This window comes from Hyperolius riggenbachi, chromosome 4 (genome assembly GCF_040937935.1).
Source record: "Hyperolius riggenbachi isolate aHypRig1 chromosome 4, aHypRig1.pri, whole genome shotgun sequence".
In the NCBI taxonomy this organism is placed as follows: domain Eukaryota; kingdom Metazoa; phylum Chordata; class Amphibia; order Anura; family Hyperoliidae; genus Hyperolius; species Hyperolius riggenbachi.
The window spans coordinates 129,249,021-129,270,368 of NC_090649.1; the positions used below are offsets into that span (position 1 = coordinate 129,249,021).

The 21,348-nt window shown below is 43.1% G+C and overlaps 1 protein-coding gene across 11 annotated transcripts in view; it reads right to left on the reverse strand.

Moving 5' to 3' along the window:
- SNED1 (sushi, nidogen and EGF like domains 1) overlaps positions 1–21,348 on the reverse strand; it is a 222,570-nt gene that overhangs the window by 45,086 nt on the left and 156,136 nt on the right. For all 11 annotated transcript variants that reach the window (XM_068280636.1, XM_068280643.1, XM_068280641.1 and 8 more), the window contains 3 exons: positions 11,108–11,233; positions 9,322–9,423; positions 2,929–3,045 (listed from right to left, as the gene is read on the reverse strand). In XM_068280636.1, the coding sequence (XP_068136737.1) occupies positions 2,929–3,045; positions 9,322–9,423; positions 11,108–11,233 (345 nt within the window). The remainder of the gene's footprint in view (positions 1–2,928; positions 3,046–9,321; positions 9,424–11,107; positions 11,234–21,348) is intronic.

Consider the following 21,348-nt stretch of genomic DNA (forward strand, 5'->3'; position numbering starts at 1 on the left):
ATAGTCACCTGTTGGTTGGTGAGCAGCTCCCAAGTAGGGATGAAGTGGCATCACCCTTGCCACTTAATTAGTGTTGAACCTTCCTGCATCTCCTGGAAACCAGATACCTCACCATGGTCACATAAAAAAAGAAGCAAGCAGCAGAAGACAATTTTTTTTCTTATGCTAGCTCTTTGGAAGCCAAAAGCAAAAAAAAAGGCATTGCCTATACTGTCTAATACCAGAAACTGTCCTCATCAGTATCTTTGTGCAAGAACATTTTGAAAACATATTTCCTACAGAAATGGATAAACAGATATGCAGCAAATCAATGGCTCCACACTTGATTGAGTCAAGGCAGTGCAGATAAAATGGCAGACATGTGTCAAACAGCAATGCTGTCTTTACTCATACCCAGGATAAAATTACCTCTGTGTGTGGAAAAATCCCTGTATGGTTTTCTTCTATGCTAAAGAAGGGTGTTACCCCCTTCTGTATTATCGCACATATATGATATGTAGTGTATTAGAACAGCTATTCACAACTAGTGATGATAATTTCTGCCAGCAGAATTTCTCCAGCAAAAAAAAAACAAAAATGTTTGCAAGACGTTGTGGAGAACCACATAAGTAAAGCATCCTGTGCCTGTGTCACACTTCTCTGACTGACTGGTCATCATCACCCTGAGCAGGAAGTGAGAAATGGTCACATGATGTCGACCAGCTAATAAGTAGTATCAGCTGATCGTGGGATAAATTGGTTATGTGCATCTCCAAAATTCACCTCGACGAATTGACCAATTTTATTCACAATGTAATAGCTCAGTAATATACATTTTACATGATATGTCTCAAACAAAATCCCTAATCTCAGTCTGTTGAATTGAGATATGTACATGATTCACCATTCCTTTCTGTATGCTCAGTCATATAAAAGCAGAGTAGTACAGGAACTTAATGCAGGCTTATAAAACACCTTTTACAGTCTATGGTGAAGGCTTGAGTCTGGGATGTCATTGTGTCAGCAGCATACTGAATCCATGTATGGCATAACTTATTATATTTGGACAGATAAACCTTATGTGTTATTTCTAGCTTTTTATAAAGAAGAAAAGCATGGGGCAGAGCAAAACAATACATTATGAAGGAGGTGCTATAAGCCAACCCAGTGTAAGTAAAGGGTCATATTCTATCAAAGTATTTCTGCAAAATAAACATGTAAATAACCAGATATTTAATCTTAAAGAGGGCTTGTCAGCCCCAAAATCAAATTCCATTTACCCACTGCTCTGTGTTCATTATGCAGCCTGGAACCTCACCCTGCATAGCAAGCACTCCAATCTATTTAGAAATGTTTCTGCTGAAAAAAATCTTATATCAAGTCAGCCTGGCTCTATTTTCCCCATAGGTGACGAGAGAGAAGCTTGTCATCACCCCTCCCACATTCCTGCTCCTCACTGATTGGCTGAGGGCAATTCAGTGTAAAGCTGCTCAAACCTGATCTTTCTGTGCTCACATGTTTACAAAGCAAGCTAGCGATGTCAGTGCAGATTAAGGGAGGTAATGACATCAGGAATGGCTTCAGTCAGAGGGAACCAAGATGGAAAATGCCAGGAACAGAATTCTCTTTATTTACTATATAAAATGTACTGACATCAAAACATGGACAGTACAATGCATATGCTATGTAAGTAGAACAAGTAGTTATGTACTTATACATGAGTTTTTTTTCCCTGGCATAGCATGGCTGACCCTGCTGCTTTAATATACAGCAGCTGTACTTGTTGGGCATTAGAGTAATTTTGAGTACAGTGCCCAGACTTGGTGACTGGTAAGTGTGTTGTAACCATGAGTATTCTCCACTGTGGCCAAAGATGGCCTTTTTTTGAACTTACAGAGCTTCTTACTCCAAACAGCAAGTGGAGCTCTAAACAAACAAACACCCAATTTTCTTTCTGATATTTCATATTTTGTGGAACAATAAATATTAGTTGTCAAATCTGTTTCGATACTAACACTAATATAACAAAAATACAGAAAATCACTAAATACATAGCTGAAGTATAGCAGCACAATAAAAGAACAACATTCTGCCCCACCTTCCTGTAGTTATATTATCCCTGTAAAGACATGCCCACACAAGCAGAAGTACCTCTTGTTGCACACAGTGTGGCACTGCTGCTCTCTGAGTACAGAGGGGTATTTAATACAAGCAAATGAGGCTGCCGACTTCACCGTGGACAGAATGGGCTTGATTCACTAGGACAAATAGCATGCCTTATCAGAGTTGACACACAACTTATAAGAGTTAACACGCCTTATCAGTGGTAACACACCTTATCAGAGTAGCATAGCCAGCACTACAAACTTATGCCTGCTAATTGGCAATGATGAGAGCTCCACTCGTCCTGCCCTGAGTCCCTGCGTGTCCAATCACTTTAAAGGACATTGTCCCCGCACTTTGATTGGCCCAATAGGCTGCCTGTCACTTGACAGAAAACTTGATATGGCATGTTAACGCAAATAAGGCATGATAACTCTGATAAGGCATGCTATTTGTCTTTGTGAATCAAGCCCAATGTGACACTGCAGTGTGAAGTGAGTCATATAAAGTGAAGGGGAGCCAGGGCAGCATGAGTGCAGTGTATGCAGGGGATTGCAGAATGATGGTATAATAATATCACATATTACAGTACCTCAGTATAAAATGCAATTATTATTTTTGCTGAATTATCAGTTGCATACAATTTATTTTTGCAATATTTTCCTGGTGATCAGCTCTAGAACATTGATATCATGTGTGCTATTTCACAATGAGATGGGAAAGACAAAGCACAAAGGACATTTCCTGCAAAGAAAGACTAATGGTTTTTCACTCACTGTAGATAATATGTAAATGACACACTATCCTCTATAAGACAGGATGCCTTGGACACATACACACACTTACAGTGGTTACTGATGGCATAATCTGTGTGACACACGCACCGGTAACTGCCTCCATACTCCATACATGATCCACCATCTGGACACTGGGAACCCATGCTGCAGGGAAGTGACGTCACCTCTGAAATACAGGACACAGTGAGGACCGACAGATGCAAACTGCTGTTCTGATTCTACTATCTTCAGCAGATGAGGCTTCTATTGTATTCACTATAGTTCAACTAGCTACATATAGTATATACTATATTTATGAAAAACTTACAAAGAAATTAACTGTTTATAACTTTTTGATAGTTTCATTTTAATGAAAAGAGATAGAAAATCAACCAAACATCCAAGAAAAAACAAAAAGCACATTAAATAAAAGGTATACATTTGTTTTGCATGTCATTGAGTGAAATAAGTATTTGATCCCCTACAACCCAGACAGATGTTTGGCTCCCACAGATTGATTATGTGCCACCCAGATCCATAGATAAAATCAATGAATTACAGATACTCCTGATCTCAACTCGTGCATAAAGCACACCTGTCCACAGAATCAGTCCATTACAACCTCTCCATCACCATGGGCAAGAACAAAGAGCTTCTGAAGAACATATGGGACAATATTGTAGACCTGCACAATTCTTTGGCTTCAAGAGCAACGCAATGGGCTTCAAGAGCATTAGCAAGAAGCTTGATTAGAAGGTGACAGTTGCTAGCTATTCAGAAATAAAAGAAATATAAAATGACCATCGTTCGCCTTCAGCCTCGAGTTTCATGCAAGATCTTGCCTCATGGGGTGTGGATGATCAGGAGAATGGTGAGGGATCAGCCCACAACTACATGGGAGGAGCTTGTTCACGATCTAAAGACAGTTGGGATCACACTCACCAAGAACACCATTGGTATTATACTGCCCCATAATACATTGAAATCTTGCAGCACATAGAAAGTCCCCTCTTCTGTATAAGGGACATACAAAGGCCTGTTAAAATTTTTCGCGATAGTGGTCCTTTAAGTTTGCCAGTGAAAAATAATTTAGAGAATGGGAGAAAATGCTGTGATCAGATGATACCAAAATAGAGTTCTTTGGCATCAGCTCGAACAGCTGTGTTTAGAGGAAGAAAAATAGCGAGTATAACTCCGGAACACTATCCCCACAATCAAGCATGGAAGTGGAAACATTTTGTTTTGCAGCTGTTTTTCTTCTAAGAGTACAGGACAACTGCAGGACATTGCACTGAGGGGCCAATGAACGTTAACGTTTTTAGATGAAAACCTCCTTCTCTCAAGCAGTCCACTAAAGGGTTGCAAATGGGCCTTCCAGCATGACAATGGCCCAAAACATACCCCAAGGGAACAAAGGAGTGGCTAAAGAAGAAGCATTAACATAATGGAGTCAGTATACAAATTCTCACTCCTGAATAGAAAATCTGTGAAGGGAGCTGAATCTTCACACTGCCAAGCAGTAGCCAAGAAATGGGAAGGATTTAAGCAGGCCATACACTGGCTCGATTCACGGCCGTTTCAACAGCAGATCCGATCCTGGGATCGAATCTGCTGCCAATCGCTTGCGCTAAACGCACCCGCCGATCCGATTCCCTCCCGAAATCGGATCGGTCCGTCGATCGCGCCGTGCGGGAAATTACCCTCGATCGCCCGGCGGTAGGAGCGCGTCGCTTGCGGCGTACGATTCGGGCCCGATCCGAGCATGTATACATTACCTGAAGCTGGCTCCGGGGTCCTCTTCTCCTCGCTGCACCGCATTTCCGCATGTCCCAGTGTACGCTTATACTTCCTGTGTCACTCCGGTGACCAGGAAGTTGAAATAGAGGGCGCTCTATTTGAACTTCCTGGTCATGGAGTAACACAGGAAGCGCCGGGATGGAGCAAGAACAGCGGTGCGGTGCAGTGCGGAGAAGACGCCCGGGAGCCAGCCTCAGGTAATGTACACGGGGGGGGGGGGGGGGGGGGGCAGGCGGCAGGAGCAGCTGAACAGATTGTGATCGGTTTCAGGCTGAAATCGATTCACAATCTGTTTGCAGTAAAGGCAGCCATACGATCCCTATCTGATCAGATTCGATCAGATAGGGATCTGTCAGCTGGTCGATCTAATGGCACATCGACCAGTGTATGGCCACCTTTAGAATGTTTCTATAAAGAGGAGTGGGCCAGAATATCTCCTGTGCAAACCTGGTGATCAACTACATTTATCAGCTGTGCTGGCCAACAAAGGTTTCCCCACCAAGTACTAAGTCATGTTTTGCTTGGGGATTAAATCATTGTTTCACTCAGCGACAAATGAATCAATTTATATATTTTATGTAATGTTCTTTTTTTCTGATTTTCTGGTTGAATTCTCTCTCTTTATTGCAATGAAACTACCATAAAGATTACAAATTGTTCATTTCTTTGAACTTTCATATTCAGCAGGGAATCAAATAATTATTTCCCTCACTGTATGTGTAAGAAAGTGGCATCCGATGAATGCATGGCTGCTCCTAAGCTATTTACATTGTGATACATGTTGAAACAAACAGTGTAGAGTTATTAAACCCCGATGCACAGAAAACTCAAGCAAAAGAGGAGTAGTTGTCCAGAGCAACCAATAAGTGTACAGCTATTGAATGAAAAATGGATTCTAATTGGTGTTTCTCTCTTTAGTCTTGCTCAATTTTTTCTTGCACTGGTTTTGATAAATCTGCTCCAGAATATAAAGCCATAAAGAATGATGGGTGGTCAATCTTATTTAATAATGCAGTGTAAGGTTAGGGTCACACCTTTCGGCAAATCAGATTGTTTTCTGCTACGGACTTGTTGACAAATCCAATGTTAACTATACGAATTGTTCACACACGTCCATCATGTTTGTGTGTGTTGTTTTTTGTTATGTTGACAGAACGCAAAGTCCTGCATGACTTTTTGAGAACAGGGACATGGAACACGGACATTACTATGTATAACATGTCTGTAACAACTGACACCAACATATGTGGAAGGCCACAGCAGATCTTACGTTGGATCTGCTTAGTCCCTCCATGTTGGTAACCCCAGCAATATGTGAACCCAGCTTACTAAGGTATAATGATTATTCCAGCAACCAATAGCAAGCCAGAAGAGTTGTTTGCTTTACAACAGACAGATATTTATTACTTGCTGTAAATCACATTCTGCCTGACTAAATAATTTTGAATATATGGGTATGTCCTACCCTACAACATACCTAGTTGTTCATAAATGGACGACCTCTGCAATGTGTTTTCTGTTCAAGTAAACAGACTGAAAGTAGAAACCATCATTCATTTCTATGGTGCTGTGCAGGTCAATGACTACACTTGGTCTGTAGCTTTCCTCTAACTGACAAAGGCATTCATGTCAGTTTAAAGTATGGTATTATATGACAAGCAAACATATGGCATTTTGCTGGCAGCATAGGAAGTGTGGAGAGGGGGAGTTTGCTCTGATGCACAAGGCCAGTTTGTAAATGTTATTCAATATGGGGAAACCATTATGGAAGGCCTGCTTTTAATATAGAATTAGCTCGATGTGTGTTCAATGTGTGGAGGGTAAATGGTGCATAACTGAATATGTATTCAGGCTGGATAATTATATCTATTATAATTATCTCCACACTGCTCTGAGTGAGGTCACATTCTCTGCTGGGAAATATAATTAAATATAGTGCTTTAATTTAAACCATTCTTCATTCTTTTGGAGTTCAAGTTTAAGACAAACTAATACTGTGTGAAAGAAGCATTTGAAAGGACTATGTAAAACGTATAAAACACCAATAAAATACACATTCATTTCAGTGTTTTAAACTGTTAATAAATCTACCGTGTTGCTAAATGAATTTATGCTCAGCACTAAGGACAAACATGGGCAACAGAGAGGGCTACAGTGACTTCTGTCAGGATGTAGTACACGCTTTCCACAGCCTATGTTCACAATGCCAAGGTTACTCTATCCATCACTGTTCCATTAGAGTCCTGTGTCCAGTCAGGTTCCAAGGTCACAAGAATTATTATAGCAGGTTGTGATGATGGCAGTTTTCCTGCCTGTGAGGACCACTTAAGAGCAGAAGAATTCCATGAGCAAAGTCCTTGGCCCTTATTCAATTCATGATTTCTCCTAGGTGATATTTTCACACCTTATCAATAAAATAACTTTTAAACCATCAACAAGCAAAAAAAAAATGCTCAATGATTTTGACAGTAATTTTACATCTACTTTTTGGTCCTTTTTTTCAATTCCAGAAACCTGAAAAGTTATTTAAAACAGAGGATGAAAACAGTGGGGTATCACCCTTGAGCCGCCCCCTTTCCCTCTCCTTCTGTAACCCCTTTTAAACTGAAAAGAAGTACTCTTGACACTATGTTCACGATCCATGTTATATGATTGCATTGGAAGTTATATGCTATCCTATTTGATTCCCTGCCTCCTCTGTAATGTACTCATATTTTTTCTACATGCTCTTTGTATACAATAAAAACCTTTTAAAACTAAAATAACTTAGGAGAAAAAATGTATTAAATAGGGGCTCTTGTATATCTAATGAAGTAGCTGTTTTTATAGTTGAAGAGAAAAATATGCAAGGTGAGATCATTCAAGAGATAAGTTTTTGCAAATAAACCCCATTATATGTGAACCATTTGTTAGTAAATAAATACATGATAAACTCAGGAAATGGGATGCACCAATCAAATCACTACAACATGTGCTGTGCCATCCAGAATGTAATGCTTTCATAAGAGAGAAAATAATGTCTCATTGGCACTGCCTGTTGCATAAATGTATAACGATATTTATTAGGCCAACGATATCAAACATATACGAAACAACTTCAAATGACAATAGACCATATCGTCCACTGAAATATAATTTGGATAACTTAATAGCAGGGGTGGAAAAAGGGATGAGAAACCCTTATGACAAGCTTATAGTGTTTTCTCACCCCCTGTCCCACTCTGCTTTGCGGACCTTGGAACTCAGTATCCTCTGACTGGTGTATTATCTCCTTGCATATTAGTTTGCCGTTTTTGCACCTGTATGCCTTTCCATTGTATTCAGCACTAGTTGTTGCACTTTTTTGTGGTTTTTGAGACTTATAGATTTGTTAATTTCGTTTAAACGTTTTATATGCAATTTATTCTCTATGTTTGCATTCGATGGATAATAATATGATTATATGTTCTATAACACTAATACAAGCCTTTTCTTGAACCCGAGGTCAGTACGTGGGGGTATTAATTTTGAACCTTTCCAAAGTGCATAATGATATAGAGGTCCTTTAAAGGGCATAACTACAAATCATAGGGCCACCCAAGCAAAACTTAAATGGAGCCCCCAATGTTCCCATACTTTTCCTTGTCTCCCCTTGGTGACCCTCACAGCCTGGGCCCCTCTTGCAAGGGTCATAAAACAAGTGTGGAATTTTGTTATCTCCCCACCCATAACCAGTGTAGTAGTAACAAAAGCTCTTGATCTGAAGGATGGACTCCTTTATCAGAGGGAGAAAAGTAGTATTTGTGGCCCCATTACAGCTCTGGACCCCCATGCAGTCGCAGGGATTGCTCCCCTGTAGTTAAAGGACTACTGTGGGGGGTAGGGGGGAAAACAGTTGAACTTACCTGGGGCTTCCAATGGTCCCCCGCAGACGTCTTGTGCCCACGCAGCCACTCACTGATGCTCAGGTCCCCGCCTCCGTTTCACTTCTGGACTTTAAAGTCGGAAAACCACTGTGCCTGCACGGCCGTACCCTCCATCCCGCTGACGTCACCAGAAGGGAGGCCCAGTATGGTCTGCACCTGCACAGTACGCTCCTGGTGATGTCAGCGGGAGCAAGGACACGGCTGCGCAGGTACAGTGGTTTTCCGACTTTAAAGTAGGAAATTCCAGAAGTGAATAGGAGACAGGGACCAGAGCATTGGTGACTGGCTGCGCGGCACAACTCTTTTTCCCCCTGCAGTAGTCCTTTAAAAGATACCCGAAGTGACATGTGACATGGTGAGATAGATATGTGTATGCACAGTGCCTAGCACACAAATAAATATGCTGTGTTCCTTTTTTTCTTTCTCTGCCTGAAATAGTTAAATATCAGGTATGTAAGTGGCTGACTCAGCTAGGCATTGTACAAACACATGTCTATCTCATCATGTCACATGTCACTGAGTATCCTTTAAGCCCCGGGACCTTACTTGCTATTACGTTATACAAATTATATATCAGGGAGGGTACAGTTTGTCATCATTTTAAGTGGTTTTATATATGTTTGATTTTGTTAACCTAATAAATATTGTTCTACATTTATACATCAGGTGGTGCTGATGAGCCATCTTTTTCTCTCTTCTGAATGCAAATAAATACATGATGGTAGTATGTGTCTCGTCATTAATGAGCATGCTTCTCTTACCGTATTCACACAGCAGTCCAAAGTAGCCTGGTGGGCAGTGACAAGTGCTGTTCCCGTCGCCACAGTGACCCCCATTCCTGCAGGCGCAGCCATCGGACACATCTGGGACAAACTCATGAGAGAGGGCAGATCACTAGATTGTCACCACACACAATGGCAGCTGCATGTTTAGAGATTATACGTAATTATTGTACCAGACAAAAGTCATTGCCAATAACATAATCTATGAACAGCACATGGAGCCACAGAGCCAGACCTGACAAAGATGATTACTATATTGCTCAGATGAGGACTCTAAATCCCTAATTATGCCTCCTCATAGTCACATCAGTGTAAAGTCCAGTCAGGATCAGCTTCCAGCATAAGCTGCTGGGCGACAGGATGTTTATCGCCCATTCATGTAAATCTTCTGTTTGGAGCGCTCATCCTTTTCCTGGCAGTGATATGCTGAATTCAGAGGGAGGATTATGGACAGAAAACTGTTCTGTCAAAGAAATCTTGTAATATACTGGCAGCAAATGACAGACAGTAAAAGGGCAATGGCAGGAAAGTGGATGCTAGGTACCGAGTGTTAAGTAGCAGATTATTCATGTTTAATCAGATATTCACTAAAAGCAGCATGGTCATTATCAAACATAATATCCTCTCTGAAGCAGATTTGTGTGCTGATACAGATGGAGGCTTAGCTTCAATAAGCTCTTGTCACAGACATTAGTTGATGCTCAGATAGACATAAATTAGCAGCGGATACATGACTGTTGTGTTTGTAATAAAAAAAAAAAAAAAAAAAAAAAAGATTCTATTGCGGCCAACTCAGAATGTGTAGATTTTGATAACTGCTTTACAGTGACACTGAAGCGAAAAAAAAAACAAAAAAACTTGATGATGATATAATGAATTGTATGTGTAGTACAGATAATTAATAGGACATTAGTAGCAAATAAAATAGTCTCATCTTTGTATTTACAGTTATATATAGCTTTTTTTTATATATATATAACATTGCATCATTCTCGCAGTTTACAAACTACACTCTGTCTTATAAACCTTGAAACAGAGCCGAGCTAACGACCCTTTGAACCTCCCTGCATTAAAACCTTATCTAAAGTTGTCTTTCACGTTATCTTGTGTTATGATGTTTCTTATTGGAATTTTGGGCCAAGCAGGAAGATATCATGTTATTACCTATGCACTTAATCGCAATGGAGAATAACTATGTCAACAGTTATGTTATAATTGTTTTGGTGCCGCCACGGTTGGCAGGCACACCTGTTTCTGTTTTTCTATGAAAAATCTTCAATAAAAAATATACTTTCAAAAAAAAGTTGTCTTTCACTGTTTCTTTGATGTATTGGTGCTTCATAAAAGAGCCTCTGTCTTTGACCCAAGTTGGGTCAGAGAGCTCGAGAAGCTTTTTTGCATAGATAACAACTGAAGTTTGTTAACTCTTCTTGTACTGGAAACATTATGAGACACATATCTTTGCTACTAATGTTCTATTTGTTAGCTGTACTACACCTACATTTCATTATCTCATACGTTTATTTTCACTTCAGATTCCATTTAAGTGAACCAAAGGAACAATGAAATGAGTGTGTGTAAGTAAAGTTCATAATGTCATTGATGAAACTATAATGTAATCGTTGACAATAATGGAGTTACGCTGTAACAGGTTATAGCTTATACAGTAAGATTAGTAATTCTAACATTTGTAAAGAGCATGAGAGCTGCTGCCACTAAGGGTGAGCTCAATGGTGAGTACCCCACGAATGTGCAGAATACTCACAGTTCTCGCAGTTAGCTCCAGTGTATCCAGAGGAACATTCACATAAGTATGCACCCTCTACTTCCCGACATATGCCGCTGTTCTGACAGGGAGAGGAAGAACATGCTCCAGGCACTTCCAAGATCTCTATACCAAAAACAGTTTTACATCAATCACTACTGACCGAGATTACACTTCATGCCACAATCAGAAGCACATTCATCACTTTAAGAGTTAAACTACACAGACAAACATATATGAACACAAACAACGTACCAAAGCTTTAACCACTTAACCCCACAGGCTATTTTACCCTTTCTACCAAGAGCCAATTTAACATTTCAGCACTCCTCTCATTCATTTGGCCATAACTTTATCACTGCTTATCACACCTAAATGATTTATATTTTGTTTCTTTCGCCACAAATAAGACTATTTGTGGTTGATACTTGTTTTCAGTAATTACTTTATTTTCTATGCATTTTATAGGAAAAAAACAAGGAAAAAATGAAAAAATACACTATTTCTCCAATTCCATTCCCTATAGTTTTTAAATAATCAATACTATTATAGATAAAACACACACATTTTATTGCCCATTTGTCCTGGCTATGAAGATATTTAAATTATGTTCTGAGTAAAATGTATGATGACAATACATTATTTGGAAAAACATCTGCACTTTGATATTTAGAATCCACACTCTGCCTTGTTAAGCTGAAAGAGAAAAAGAAGCAATGGTAATTTGAACCTTACTGCAATTAAAGTGGACCCAAATTAAAAATACAAGATTTCAGAAATAAAATCTATTTTCTAAATTATAATAATAAATAGCAGCCTTTTTTCAGCTGCATGATGACAAATATAAAATATTTTACATTTATTGGAGGAACCCCTCCCTTCCTTTCAAATTGCCGGGACAAAATCCGGCAAACTGGTTGCGTAGATGGTGTCCGGCAATGGAGGAATTGCTAATGGCTGCCCCCAGTATAACCCTAGTTATGAAAAGAGAAGGGTGAAAAGCATGCACTGAAATGATCGTAGGTTTGAAGGATTGTTTATTTATCTTTGTATGTGTCAGTGTGGTGCAACTAAATATTTTTAATTTAAACATTTTTTTGGTTTGGGTCCGCTTTAAGCCTCATTAGAAGCCTTTTCTTACTGTTTCTTAGCTGTTTTAGCTTGTATTTACTTTTCAGGAAACTGGACTGAATTAGACATTAGATAAATTGTCCACAAGTTCTTGTGCACAGAGAATAACTCAAGTTTTTTTAACTCTTGCTTTACTGGAAAATAGAAGGGGACTTCAGAGAGTTTATTGCTAGTGCTAGTATTTTATGTACTTATGTTTATCTTCATCATGCCACATGTCACTTCAGATACACTTTAAAGCTCTACATGTTGGCCAAATAGCCCTAGCTGATATTCACTGGTCCACTTCAGTTTTGCTTTGACTGTGGAAGGGACATCAGATTGTGAGCTCTCATTAAATAGTGATGTGAATTGTTTAATTGTTCTCTGTTCAGCACTGAGTAAAGTGTGTTAGTACTATACAAATGTATAATAGAAAAAAAAATAATAGCAATATAAATAAGACTCATAAGGATATTGCTTTAAAGCCATAGAAGAGAGGGGGTAAAGTACAAGTTTTTAGCATTAATAATGAGAAATGTGCATCCAGATCCCAGCCCTGCATTAAGGAAACTTTTTCAAGCATCAACATATAATCGAGAAGGATAAAAAAAAATAAAAAGTAACACACAGTCTTAATATTTACTGGAAGTTGGTGATGAGTAAATAGGTTGTGATCCGGTGAGTCATGCAATAACCAAGAATTTAAGGTCGCATCGAGTCAAGAGTCATGTTCACCAGTTCAGGCTGTTAATGAACAGCTAAAAGTCCTTCTTCTAACCATATTGTCAACAACTGTCAGAAAACCGCATTATGAGCTAATCGGTGGTGAAAAAACAAATTCCTGGGCTTGAAATGAAGATGGGTTATGCTATACTAAATTAAACTAGCTTATCTTTATGATCTAAACCACCGAGAATACAGAGGTTAGAAGGGCATACAGCTTTATATTTTCCCAGAAATGAAAGGCAACAAGTATAACATTGCTGATAACAGAAATTACTTAAAGGTGGACTCATTCCACTCTAATGGAAATGCAGGATAATGTTTGAACTTTGTCGAGGTCACTAAATATAACTAAATAACTCACAATAACTAAAGTCAGAGATGCCTGCCGTTAAAGAAAAAAAATCTTAAAAGCAGTCTAAAAAGGTGGGGCAGTGCTGGTCTTACCTATCCTGAAGAACAAGGCCAGTGTTACTGGAAACATTTTAGTCAAGCAATACAAAAAATACAACATGTTTTGCGGATGCTTGCCCGCTTCCTCAGGTTCTGATCAACTGCCTTTCTATCTGGCTGTGTTGAGTATGAGTGCCTCTATATCCTACCTAAACCAAATAGCATTTACAATATATTCCGCCATATAAGACGACTGGGTATACAAGACCACCCCACAACTTTTCCAGTTAAAATATAGAGTTTGAGATATACTCGCTTGTCACAAGAGCCCTCAGTGGCTGACCGCACTTAGCCTTCTAAACGGTGCCAGCGCACAGATCGTGCGAACTCTGGTCGCAGTCAATGCGCAGGAACCGTTAAGAATTAGCCGCAGACAACTCAGAAGGGAGCCTGTGAGACACGGGTGATTACAACGTCACCTACTGGTTCAGAGTAAACTGCCACCACCGCGGTTACTATGGGACCGTGGGGCCCACTAACTGACTGACTAATCCTGCGAATAAAACGGTTAAACACACGATATTCTGTCTAGCCAACAACAAACAAACAGTAGCGTATCTTCAGAGACCCGGGATCATTTCTGTGTGTGCTGATAAGCAGGGTAGCGGAAAGTGAATGACTTGGAGAAAGTCGTTTATTCACGCAATATAAATAATTAATATATACAGACAATTATGAAAATCAACAATTATGAAAACAGCAATAGCCAGTATGAAAAATAAAAGAAGGGAGAAAATTACTTAGTTCCTGGAAAGATGTCCTTATTGTGGGAAGAATCATAAAGTCCTTGGTTTCAAAGTCCAGAGTTCAGACCAGGTGGATACCAGCATATCCTCAAGCTGGCATCTGATGAGTGCAAGATGGTTCAGTGTGGAGGACCCTGAGTTTTGGCTCCTCTCCCATTCTTATGCCCCTGATTCAGTAGGAGGAAGTGAGGGCGGGCCCACACACCCCCTTAGAACATGAGATGAGTCCTGCCCTTGTCCTGGAGACCAGAAATCATGCCTTAACCATATATGGGCTCTATCTCACAGAACCGTACAGGTCAGGGCAGATTTACTAATATTTTCAGATCTGCCTCGATGTACCCAGCAGTCTGATACCAAACATGAGGGGTGGGACCCCTGTGGTACCATTAGGGCACTGTTGGACTGCCTAACGGGCAGTCTTTACCTCAGAAGGTTCTGAAATGTGCTCAGAACCAACGCCAGGCAGGGCCCTACCTGCTCTGTTAGTTTGGAGGGTCTGCCAGCCTGGCAACACAGAAAATATGATACATATAGCAGTTTATGGAATATGAGAGACCCCTGGGATTTATACCAGGTCATTCTCAGGCAAAGGTTCTTTGAAGTTGGCAGCAGCAAGCCACATGTCGGCTCCCTGCTGGGAAAAGGAGTCGGAGTGTCTGAGTTCCCTCACTCTAAATTTGGTTCTGTCATGGTGTTTGTCACCTTATACCTGATGGATGGGCCATCAGCACAGCTTGAAGCCAGGGACTCTCTGGGCCCAGGCTCATTAGCATATCAAAAGAGCCATCCTGCAGTTAAGGTGATGCTATTCCTCTGCTAAGAAGGGACTGCAGACCTCCTACACAATAAATCCAGATTCTATCGATTTGAAGCGCAATCGACGCAGAGAATCGAGTGCGATCGCTTTTCTTCACGGGCGGTTCCAGGACGCGCCTGCGTCCCCGCAATCGTCCGTGACAGCCCCCCCCCTTGTCCGTGGCTTAGCCACTCATCCGCAAGATGTGTGGCGGCGCCGCTAACCTGGCTGACGGGCCTCGAGTTGCCGGTACGGCGGGAAAACCTATTGGAGCCTGTGGCTCGGTTCCCCTGGACCGGTCACGGTCTGCTACCCTCAGGGTTGACCCAACATGGACCGTTCTGGACAGGGCGTTTGCGCCACTGCAGTCGGACGTGGTGTCTGCCGGGACTGCGGACAACGGGCAGTGGGTTGGTTAGGTCAACAGCCAGCCAACGCAGGGTTCCCCTGCTGAGTGGCTGTGGACCTAAGGGAACCCCGCGGGAATCCCTGGACCTTCCCAGCTCCTGACAGACGGCACATGCCCTGCAGTAGTTGGCTACATCCCTGTTCATCCGGGGCCAATAAAACTGTTTCCGAATACCGGCGAGTGTCTTGCGGACACCCGAGTGCCCGGTCAGAGGATTACCATGTGCGGATTTCAGCACATGTCCCCTAAACGCACTCGGGACCACAAGCCACTTGGTATCCGCGTGGGATCTACCTGTAGGGGGCTGTACAGACTCACTGTACAGTCTCCCACCTTCCCAGTACACCTTGAAAGCGGCCCCGTCTGCGAGGGGCTCAGCGGCTTGCTGCATGAGCACCTCCAGGCTTGGGTCACTTTGTAGTGCGGCTGAGAATACGGCGCTGTCAGTTTCAGCCAACTGGCTCATGTCACACGAGGCCAGCGGCTGGAAGGTCTCATCCCTGCGGTCAGAGGAGGGGGAGGAGGCCGGAACCCCCTCCACCTGTCCTGAGCTCGGGTTCTGAGCAGTGCAGCTGCGCGGTACTGCTAGCACCGGTACACTGTCAGAATGGCACAGACGGACATTACTCAGATCATCATTGCATGCAGTAATGACATTGACAGGTATAGACATTTTTTCATTACAGACAGGTTGTACAGGAGACTCAGGTACAGTTACAGCATCATCACAACAGACAGTCTGTACCTCAAACTCAGGTGCCTTTGAAGCAGGCACTGTTGAACCTGGTACCCTTGAACTGGGCACATTCAACCCACCTCCCCCTGGTGCTCCCCCAAGTGTATAAAGTACCTGGTGGTGGGTGGAGAGTCCGTCTCCTTCCGTGAGCGACAAGGCGGTCGTGGCAGGTTCATAGTAGGACACAAGCTTGCCCAAATCAGTCCCTAGCAACACAGGGACTGGGAGATCCTTCATAACCCCAACAACCCTTTCGTGGACCCCTCCCACTCCCCAATCCAGCTTCACTCTGGCGTGGGCTATGTGGAAAAGGGTGCCCTCTACTCCAGTAAGGGCAAGGGATCGGCTGGAGCTGATGCTCTCCTTTGGCACAAGGTGTGAGTGAACTAACGTGATGTCAGCTCCGGTGTCTCGGAATCCGGTGACAACTTTGCCGTTCACTCTAACAAGTTGCTGCTGGTCGGTTCGGTCGCGGATTTCCTTTCCGCGGGCAAACAGGACAAAATCTGATGATCCAGGCTGTGGTTCGCTGGCGGGTTGCCTCTGCTGTGGGTGAGGTGCAGGTGATGCAGATGATCCAGGTGCTGGTGGTGTCTGTCTCCGCTCCGGACAGTCGAATTTCATGTGTCCGGGCTGGCGGCAGTAGTGACAGGTGACCTCTCCAGGCGCTGCAGGCCTGGGTGCAGCAGCTGCGCTGGGTGGCCTCTGTGGCGGACGGCTCACAGGGGCAGGAGGGTCTGCCGAGGTATTGGGCTGACCTCCTCTCCAGCTGGATGGGACAGTTCTGCGTGTATCAGCCACCCGGGTAGTTGCAAAAGTCTCAGCAAGGTCTGCAGCGACAGTGGCTGAAGCCGGCCTGCGTTCTAACACAAACTGTCGTACATCAGCAGGGCAAATGTTCAGAAATTGTTCCAGGACTATCAAGTCCTCCAGGACATCATAAGACCCTTTGGTGAGGCCTAGTGTCCACTGGCGGAGTGTGGTGAGCAAGCTGCTGGCCACATCTCGGTACGAATCAGAAGGCTTTTTCTGCCAGGCCCTGAACTTTTTCCGATAGGCTTCTGGCGTCAGCTGGTACTTAGTAATGATAGCGTCTTTTATAGCAGCATAATCATTATCCTTCTCCGCAGGCAATTCTGCGAAGGCATCAAGCGCTTTGTAGCGCAGCAAAGGTGTCAGATGTCTGGCCCACTGGTCTTGGGACAGACGATACTGACGGCATGCTTTTTCAAAAGATCGCAAAAACAAGTCAATGTCTGTGTCTTTCTCAATATTAGCAAATTTAAATTTTGCACTTACGGGTGGTGCAGCTCCTTCAGCAGGGAGGCTGGGCGGTGAACTCCGGCTGGCCTGTTGAACCTTTGCCAAGTTTAGCTCATGCTGTCGTTGGCGCTCCCGTTCTCGCTCAGCGGCATCCCTCTCTGCGTGGCGTTCAGCAGCAGCAGCAGCAGCAGCAGCAGCTTTGCGTTCTGCAGATTGGCGCTCCCGTTCCTCTCGTGCTTCCATGTACTGCATGTACTTGTCCAGGTCAGTCTCCATCAGCTTTTGTAATGCCTGCTGCATTACCGGGTCAGCACCCATGGACAGTCCAGTACTGGCCAGTTCCGGGCGAGTAAGGTCAGAAACTCTGGGATTGGGGTCCATACTGACAGTCTCTGGCGTAACTGTTGCAACAGGGCCCGCAGGATGCTCAACCTCTGTACGCCTAAGATCTTCAGCCTCTGGTTCCCCTTGATTGTCAGATGGGCTGGTATCCACCTCAGCGGACACTCCCGGCTCCCGCAGTTGCTGGGCATCCCATCTGGACAAGTCTGCTATCAGGTCCCGTTTTGTCTTGCGGAGGATGCCAATGCCCCTCTCTTCGCAAAGATTTTCCAGGTCTGCTAGGCACATGTTCTGGTAGTTCCCGGACATTTCCATGCCAAATAAAATAAAACTTTGGGGAAGGGGTACTGGCTACACAGTCTCTCTGTATATATAAAAAATATATTGCCTTCCAGCTACACCAACGAATTAGTTCGTTTCTCGATAGCGCTAGCGCTATCGCAGATACTTTCAGCACAACACAGATCCAACCGCTGCCTAACACTGTCACAAGAGCCCTCAGTGGCTGACCGCACTTAGCCTTCTAAACGGTGCCAGCGCACAGATCGTGCGAACTCTGGTCGCAGTCAATGCGCAGGAACCGTTAAGAATTAGCCGCAGACAACTCAGAAGGGAGCCTGTGAGACACGGGTGATTACAACGTCACCTACTGGTTCAGAGTAAACTGCCACCACCGCGGTTACTATGGGACCGTGGGGCCCACTAACTGACTGACTAATCCTGCGAATAAAACGGTTAAACACACGATATTCTGTCTAGCCAACAACAAACAAACAGTAGCGTATCTTCAGAGACCCGGGATCATTTCTGTGTGTGCTGATAAGCAGGGTAGCGGAAAGTGAATGACTTGGAGAAAGTCGTTTATTCACGCAATATAAATAATTAATATATACAGACAATTATGAAAATCAACAATTATGAAAACAGCAATAGCCAGTATGAAAAATAAAAGAAGGGAGAAAATTACTTAGTTCCTGGAAAGATGTCCTTATTGTGGGAAGAATCATAAAGTCCTTGGTTTCAAAGTCCAGAGTTCAGACCAGGTGGATACCAGCATATCCTCAAGCTGGCATCTGATGAGTGCAAGATGGTTCAGTGTGGAGGACCCTGAGTTTTGGCTCCTCTCCCATTCTTATGCCCCTGATTCAGTAGGAGGAAGTGAGGGCGGGCCCACACACCCCCTTAGAACATGAGATGAGTCCTGCCCTTGTCCTGGAGACCAGAAATCATGCCTTAACCATATATGGGCTCTATCTCACAGAACCGTACAGGTCAGGGCAGATTTACTAATATTTTCAGATCTGCCTCGATGTACCCAGCAGTCTGATACCAAACATGAGGGGTGGGACCCCTGTGGTACCATTAGGGCACTGTTGGACTGCCTAACGGGCAGTCTTTACCTCAGAAGGTTCTGAAATGTGCTCAGAACCAACGCCAGGCAGGGCCCTACCTGCTCTGTTAGTTTGGAGGGTCTGCCAGCCTGGCAACACAGAAAATATGATACATATAGCAGTTTATGGAATATGAGAGACCCCTGGGATTTATACCAGGTCATTCTCAGGCAAAGGTTCTTTGAAGTTGGCAGCAGCAAGCCACATGTCGGCTCCCTGCTGGGAAAAGGAGTCGGAGTGTCTGAGTTCCCTCACTCTAAATTTGGTTCTGTCATGGTGTTTGTCACCTTATACCTGATGGATGGGCCATCAGCACAGCTTGAAGCCAGGGACTCTCTGGGCCCAGGCTCATTAGCATATCAAAAGAGCCATCCTGCAGTTAAGGTGATGCTATTCCTCTGCTAAGAAGGGACTGCAGACCTCCTACACAATAAATCCAGATTCTATCGATTTGAAGCGCAATCGACGCAGAGAATCGAGTGCGATCGCTTTTCTTCACGGGCGGTTCCAGGACGCGCCTGCGTCCCCGCAATCGTCCGTGACATCGCTGTATAAGACTACCCCTGTTCCAATGCACACAAAATAACATTTTAAAAAAATCATATACTGGTGCTATGTAAGAACAGATACTGGTGCTGTAATGTATGTGGTACCCAGTATATAAATGTATATAGGCGACTGACTGGTTGGATTGGTCAGCTCTCCCTCTCCCTAAGGTCAGCTTTGCCTATCTCCCTGTTTATCAAAGCGGTATGGAAGATCATGCTGTGCCCATAAAACATGCCTCTTTCACCCTTGTGGCCTGCCCCTGTATCTTATTTGCCTCCTTCTCTGCCTCTCAGATCTTGCACATGTGCACCTGCGCCGCTTCCCTACAGTCCTCAGTAGCGAGATCTGAGAGGCGGTAACAGGATAGGGCATATCACCCGGCATCAATGACACCTGGCGTATAAGCCGACCCCTGACTTTTCAGAAGATTTTCAAGGGTTAAAAAGTAGTCTTATACACCAGAATATACAGTACACAGTTGGTTGCCACAGTCGAGAATTTAAAGTACAGAAAATGAAAGTTTATTTTTTCGTTCCTCCCCCTCCACATCACTCATTTTGATCTAGTCTTGCTCAGCTGTGCCCAACAAATGCAGAGTTCATATAAACAGTAACAGGCAGAATTAATAAGGCAGAATAATGAGCAGTGATCCTTTTCCAACTCTAGTAGACTGTAACAAGAACAGTAACAGGAAGGAGATTTGTTATTTGTTACTGAAAAATGCATATAAAATAATTAAAACCAGTTTAAAATGAAATGTGACTAGTGACTTATATCCATTCCGATGTCAGTATCTGCAGTTTACAAGTTCTGCAGTAGATAGAAGCGATCGCACACCGAATACTTTCATTCTGTAGCATTTTTAACATTCAATCAACTTTTTGTGAGCTGCTGGTTCTGATATGTTACTAGAGGTAAGTCAACACTAAAATGTATTTAATTATTTTATATAGATTGGGCACCTCTTACTCTCTCATTCAGTTTAATATCTAGATCTCTTTTTTTGGAAGTAGATATTTATGTTCTTTTTATACCCTTAGAACGCATCCAGTCCACTAGAGGCACCAGGGCCGATTCTGGACTTTTTTCTGCCTGAGGCAAACATGTGAGGATGTGCCCTCCCCGAATTGGAAAGATCGCACAACACACAACAATTTGCACTGCATGTTATAGCTGCAGTGAGCTCCCCTGAAAAACACCCTCAGTATAGGTAGGTAGCCAGGTATAGGTGCCCCTAGTACTGTACAGTTGCTCCCAGTATAGGTTGGCCAGGCACTCTCTTCACTTCCTGTTTCTGCCTGGTTCTGCCCCCAGACTTGTGCCGCCTGAGGAAGTCACCTCATTTGGCATCATGGGCGGACTGGGCCTGAGAGGCACCCACACACAGCCGAGTGAGGACAGGTCTAGGCTTCTCGTCTGCTCTGACAGTGGTTGCTTGGTTTGTGTGCACCCTCAGCATGTCTGAATTTTACCCACTGGGTACCACATACTAAACTATATTTGACTCTTGGTTTTCCCTTATTGGTAGTTTCTTACTGCTTCCAAAAATCTTGTTGTATTTTAGTCAATTCTGTTTAAGTGGAACAACAGTCGGGATTAACACAGAACTAAGGCTCCGTTCACACTTGGAAACGCAAAATGCCTAGCAATCTTGATTTAATGATGTTCAGTGATTTTGCAGTAAAAGCGGTTTGCGCTTCTCATTCCAATGAATGAA